Raw genomic sequence first — 6,790 nt, 5'->3', positions numbered from 1 at the left:
AGGACACACCAGCAAAAACATTCTAATAAGATTGCAAAAAGATATGGAGACGTGGATGTAATTTTCACTTTAGAAGGGGGGGGGGGGGGGGGATTAAATGTTCAAATATGGAAATAATTAAAACAATTGTCAAACCACATTTATGGGGTGCCATTTGTAAAGTCAAACAGTCATAATCTAACAGCAATATTTTTGGTTATTTAGCATATCATAAGAGAAACATTTGGGAGTTCACTTTTTCGAAATCATATTTTCACCATGTTATTCATACATTTATAAATGTTAAAGTTTCCAAATAAATATTTAGTTAGCAAGCTAAATATTTAATTTGTAGTTAAATATTTATTTTGCAAACTAAATATTTAGATCAGACCTAAATATTTAGTTTGCAAAGAAAATATTTAACTACAAATTAAATATTTAGCTTGCTAACTAAATATTTATTTGGAAACTTTAACATTTATAAATGTATGAATAACATGGTGAAAATATATATGACTTTGAAAAAGTGAACTCTCAATTTTTTCTCTTATGATATGCTAAATAACCAAAAATATTGCTGTTAGATTATGACTGTTTGACTTTACAAATGGCACCCCGTACACATTGGATACACTGTTTTGGTCCTCAGTTTTTATTTAGAATGGAACTATTCAATGCAAAAATAATTTGTAGCCATCAGCATTCATTTCTACCAGTAATAAATTACAAAGTGTGTTTTATGAAGAGCATGTTGACCTTGGAAGGATTGAATCTTATTTTTTTTCTTCATTTATTGCTATTGTTTTAATAAACGTATATTTAAAAAATTAAGCTTGAATATATGAATCTAACAAATTCTAATCACCCAACAATAAAAACCAGACGAAAATGATACATGGGCTTGTGTACTGGGCTACAATAATGAAAAGAGTAAACATGAGTGAATAGGGTTGTAATCTAAACTTTTGTAATGCCATAGTAACCGGAGGGAATCACACTTGTTCAATACCAAACACGTGACCTAAAATTCACAAAAATATGAAACAGTGAAATTGTTTTAGAACTGCTGAACTAACCAGGCCCCCACAATGCGGCTCAAAAATTGAGGCCAACCCGGAAGTACCAAAAATTGCAGTTCCACCCTCATCCGCTGGGGGCTGGTGTCAGAAGCGAGCAAATCCTCATTGACTCCCATGTTAAAAATGCCAATTTCACAGCAGAAATAAACATGTTTACAGCCTGGTACCAAAACATGTTTTTGGTTTAAATTATCTAGTTTACACTCATGACAACTCTGAGGGGGGTGATTTTCTTTCTCACTCTTCTGTTTAAGTGTATTAAAAGCCTAAAATTCTGTATAATTAATGAGCATCAGACCCACGTGACCACAGAGCTAGCTCCGTGGAAAGGCCTCAGTAGAGCCTCGGTCTGGCCTGAAAACTGTTTAGGGACTTTGAGTCTCTGTGTTTGTGTATTCTGTTTTGGATATTATTTGTGCAATTGTTGGACAAAATGACTTGATGTGGCATTAATTGCACTAATAGAGTGTCCAAGGAGTCTCCACTTCATTTTTTTTCGGTAAGATAAAATATATTTATGTATTTTAGGTCACTGCCGAGCTGAGCTTAGATTTTAACATGTACTGTTTAACCATGAAATTTAAATGTAATAGGGTAAAACCCAGTGCATTTAACATAACGCTGCACTTTAGAAAATGGGTTGAAATATAACAAGTTAGGTGGAGCTGGGTTCCGACTATCGGCTTGTGGAGCTCTCGGGAGACTGATGTTTTCCACCCGGTTCTCCCCTCCCCGCAGCTCGGCGCATCTCTGTCTGATCGCAGCTTCTGTCTGCTGCCGGCTTGTGGTTCTCCCCTCCCCGCAGCTCAGCACATCTGTCTGATCGCGCCTCCTGACTGCTGCGCGGGCTGCCGACTTGTGGAGCTCTGGGATGAAAACCTTTCCACCCGGTTCTCCCCAGCGGCAGCTCTGTGCATCTCAGATCACAGCGGCGCTTGTCTGCTGTGCGGCTGCCGGCTTGTGGAGCTCTCGTAGACCTCTGTGTTCCACCCGGTTTTACCCAGCGGTCAGCCCGGCGCAGCTCTGACTCAGAAGCTCTGGTGTTGTGCACAGTTAACTCCGGGTGTAGCTAGGTTGCTACCTCCATTAGCTTAGCTCCAACCTCCACGTTAGCTTGTAGCTAGTTCGACCGGGTGTCGTCAGTTGATCCCAGCCTTACAGCCCCACCCTCAGCTCCACCTCTCTTCCCTTTTGTGGAATTGTCTGGGCTTGACGGAACCTGAGAGACGGTCAAAATGGCGGTGGTGGCCACCTCCCATTTATCTTCAAAAATGTGTTATTGGAGACTATGGAAACCCACTGTCCAATATATATATGTCGATGGAACTAACCAGTGAACTACTTGGCAGAGCGCTTTCACATTTAGCCAGATGCTATCACACTAACTTTTCCTAATTAGGTTTACAAAGGAGGTTCAGATTAAGCAAATTAGCAGGTAACGTTGATAAAAAAAAAAAAGAAAAAAAAAATGGCCACTGACTGGTGAAAATATTTAACGTGAAATATTGAGATTTCATCACGAGGCAATGTCGGAATAAAACTGAGCAAAAACAAACTCATGTCTTTATGAATGTTTTTATAAGGACATCCAATACTACATTCTAAGAGTGAAACTAGTGATAACGTTCTCATCATCAGTGTAATGTCCACACGGGCTTCCATTTTGATTCAATCTTTCTGAAGATCTTTTAAAAATGAGGATCAGACTGATTGTCCGCTCTCAGATGGTCTAAATCTCAGCTGTTCCTTATGAAAACAAACACACAGTGGACCACATATCGTTAACAGATAAAAGCAGACAACAAGAACATCCATCTCAATAAAAATATTGCTCTGATTGCAGCTGCGGCAGCCGCTTACGTTAAAGATCCTGCAGTAACACTTCGGGCTGAGCTGTCGGTGCACAGCAACAGGAAGTCAGCTTCAGCATACACACAACAGCTAGGATGTAGACAACTTGTTCAGTACAACACACAAATACAGCATCAATACAGATAATATAAATGATTATATTGCATAAATTTAGTTTTTTACTGTTGTCAAGTATTACTACAGCTGTTTCTACCAAGGGCAGGATACATGGCTTATAAGGTTTTAATCATCATCTTGATGTTTGTCATCAGGAATACAACAGGTTCAGGTGGATGCAACACTAATGATGACACGAGGAATGTTTACAAACATTCTGACACAGCTCACTGGACAGGAAACAAACACAGGTACAGCAATGCCTACAGAAACAGAGGGGGCAGAAATACACATAACTGTTAAGAGTTGATAAAATAAATCTAATGCAGAATAAAACTTTTGGAAAGGAAATATTTAAAATGGAAAATAACAAAAAGAATAGAAAATTGCAAACACTTTAAATTAACCAAACACACGAAATATTAAAAAAAGAGGTAAAAATAACAAAGAGGAAAAGGGAAAAATAAAAGGTTCGTTTAGTCCAGCCTGCTGCCTGTTCCCACAATAACTTGTGATTATTTAAACGTTCTCCACCAACCAGCCACATTAATGCTGCATTCAGGGAAACAGTTTCACCATCATGACCGGTAAAGCACGACTAATTAAAGCTCAGACAGTACGCGTTTTTATCAGTGACCTTATTCAGTGTTTACTGATGGCGTGTGAGCATTTTTAACCGTTCATTTCATTTCATGTTCAGGTAGCCATGTTTTTGTTATTGCCTTTTTGTCCGTCTTATCATTTTATCCCTCAGGATAAATCATCAGTGGTGTTTTGACAGTGGGAGCTCCAGTTTGCTCCTGAACTAAAAAGAACAGACTCGTTCTGAATGCACTGGTACAGCAATAAATACGATTCTACAAAAGTAATACAAGCACTTCCATTAAAAATAGAGAAGCATTTGTGTAACAGGTTAAATGGGTTTAAATTTTCACGATGTTCACGTGTAAACCTAGAAACAAATGACAGAAAACAGCTAGCTGTCATCTGGATACAGTAAATAATCTACTTTACAGGAAAAAAAAAACACCACTCGTTCTCTAAACACATCTCTAAAGACTACTGTTAGGAGTAAATGCTGACTGATACTTTTATCTGACTACATCTAAATCTAAAATACTGCAGCTCGGATTGTTTTTCTCTAATGTGTAACGACTCAACCGCAGGCAGGCAGAGCTGATGGAAAACTGTTCTGTAAAGTGCATCAGAGAGGTTAACAGCACAGCAACACAACGATAACAGCAGCAACGACAAACAGTAAATGTGGTTCCCTTTATGACCTTCTGCTATAGAAATCTTTAGTGTTTGCTGATTTAAAAAAACACATCAAGAAAGTAGTTAAAGGGTGACTCAGGTCTCAATTTTGGTAAAAGTCTTAAACACAGGTGTACGTTATAAAATCAGACAGCTTTTAGTGTGAAGAGTCAACATTGAAGTGCCATGTTGCTGCCCGGCTCTGAGGAGCAGAAACAGCTGGTCAGGTCCTTGGTTGGATCACTTTTGGGTTTACAGCAGAGGTCCGGCTCAGGAGCCTCAGTAAGGAATCTGGTTCTGGTAATACTGCAGCATGTCGTAGGTTTTGCTCCTGTAGGAACAAAACAGAACACATATCAATAAAAAAAAAAAAACACATGTTTAACTTCCTAAAACACACACCTGGCTAAGCACTTTAAACCGAAAGTCCCACCAAAAAGAGGAAATATTAAAATAAAAGCATAAACAAGTAAATGAAAGTACAAAATACAACATCAAACTTTTGAGTGTAGATTTATTTATAAATCAAATGTGAAAAAGTATGTCTACATTAAACATTATACATTATATATATAAATATATATATATATATACATATACAAATACACACACATATATATATAAAACTATGAACTAGTTTGTTTATGGAACGGTGAACTTAATTCAAACATTTTTTCTAACTACAAACTGAACTAGTTGGTTTTAAAAATGAACTTTCTGAACACTGTGCGGGGGTCTCTTGTATAAATGAATGCCATGTGAGTTGACCTCTATGGGGAAAAAAGCTTTTATGCTCCTTTTTCAGGAAGTAGAAGTTAGTCAAAGGAGTAAGGAGTGGAAGACTGCAAAATTTGGAGTTTTATTTCCTGATATTCAGACATCTCTCCCCTGATTGGCTAACAGAAACACAACTCTACCACTAACTATTTGCTCCGCAACACTGACATTTTTATCTCCACAAATACCACAAGCCTGAAGGAGTTCTGCTGTGTGGTGGAGTTGCTAATGCTAATGGTTAGGTTCTACTAGCCGAGACGTTCTCTACTGCTTCCTGGACAGTAAACCAACAACAGCCTTTCCTGTCAAGAGTCAAGATGGGTGAGTCCATGAATGTTAATTTGCAGTGTGATGTAGAGCTGACTGGCTTGTCTGATCTGAGTATTTCCCCGTTCATTTCCTATTAGTGGCTAATGCAGGAAATAGGACTAGAAGAGTATTTTCACGTTCAGCATGCTTGTGAAACTCAGAGTGACCAATCGTATTTTAAAAAATAATAAGTAAAAAATGGTTTCTCAGTGAACTTGCTCTTTAAAAATTCCAAAAGTTCCCATTTCTGGTCAGCAGGAGTTGATTTGACCTGCTGTGAAATTTCTGCAATGACAGCAGCCTGTTAAAATATACTTTTTAATGTTTTTAATGTAAGACCTGAATTGTTTTCGGTAATTTGTTTTAATATAATCCTTAGTTTTTGTGGCATTTTTTATGTTTAATGTTACTGGAAAAAAATTACTGACAAAAGAAATAGGTAAAAATTAAAAAACAAACCAAAACATGTAAGGTTTAGAAAACTAGCAAAGATGAATCTTTCTGTTGGTGCTCCAACTGCAGGAGGAAAAAGTAGTTCCTAACTGAAGGCAGAACCGAGACTTTGTCTCACCTGCTGCTGAGGAAACAGCTCTGGATGACTTTGATCATAAATGCTGCTGCTTCTTTCTCACTCATCTGCGGATTAAAGCGCCCTCTGAGGAGACATCAAAGAAAGATTTTAAGAAAACCCTTAACCCCCTTAAATTAGGTTCTCTGCAAAGGTCCTCATCTATAACACATCGCACAAGACGTACAGAATTAGAACATGCTGTAAACTTGCTCATCAGAAGATTTAGAATTAATTATATTAATAAAGAGTGTCATGATCTGATCTGATTCACAGCCCCGACAAGCATAAGGGCTGAGAGGCCATCACAATGAGTAACATGAGGATCTGGATGATCAAAAAATAAATATAGGATTTTTTAAAAATGTATTTATTTAGGTTCTCTTGGGGGTTTCACACCCAAGAAATTATGTGCAATAAAAAAAAAGGTAAATTAATAAGAAAAGGCCCATTTCCCCGTGCAAGTCAGAGGTTTGCTGTTGTGTTGCTGGAATCTATTTAAAATGTTCAAAACACGTGCATGACAAACATCTCTGAAACATCTGGAACCCTTCTGAGTGTGGTTTTGGAGGGTCAGAAAGTGTGAGAAATGTGGTAAAATGTTGGTAGCCAAATTTAAAGGAAAGAAACAGTTGTAGAACTGCAGGATTTTCCATTCAGTTACACGATTTGCCCTACATGACCACAAATATGGAAATAGTCACAAATACATACCAATTCAGTGTGACCTCAACTGAAAGTTCACCAACAGATGCAGCCCAGTCAGACTCCAGTCTTAGATTTACACACTCTTTTCTGAATCTTCCACCAAGTCCTAATCTTTATTAGTTTGTCTTTTACAAACAGCCGCCAT

General features: G+C 37.7%; 1 protein-coding gene across 4 annotated transcripts in view; it reads right to left on the bottom strand.

Moving 5' to 3' along the window:
• Positions 1–4,340: 4,340 nt before the first annotated feature.
• pi4kaa (phosphatidylinositol 4-kinase, catalytic, alpha a) overlaps positions 4,341–6,790 on the bottom strand; it is a 58,730-nt gene continuing 56,280 nt past the window's right edge. For all 4 annotated transcript variants that reach the window (XM_015975132.3, XM_015975145.3, XM_015975139.3 and 1 more), the window contains exons 53-54: positions 5,941–6,024; positions 4,341–4,614 (exon numbers count right to left, since the gene is read on the bottom strand). In XM_015975132.3, the coding sequence (XP_015830618.1) occupies positions 4,563–4,614; positions 5,941–6,024 (136 nt within the window). In that variant the 3' untranslated portion in view covers positions 4,341–4,562. The remainder of the gene's footprint in view (positions 4,615–5,940; positions 6,025–6,790) is intronic.

This window comes from Nothobranchius furzeri, chromosome 6 (assembly GCF_043380555.1).
Source record: "Nothobranchius furzeri strain GRZ-AD chromosome 6, NfurGRZ-RIMD1, whole genome shotgun sequence".
Taxonomy (NCBI): domain Eukaryota; kingdom Metazoa; phylum Chordata; class Actinopteri; order Cyprinodontiformes; family Nothobranchiidae; genus Nothobranchius; species Nothobranchius furzeri.
Note: the sequence above shows the minus strand (reverse complement) of the source record. Positions and strands in the feature narration are given on the sequence as shown.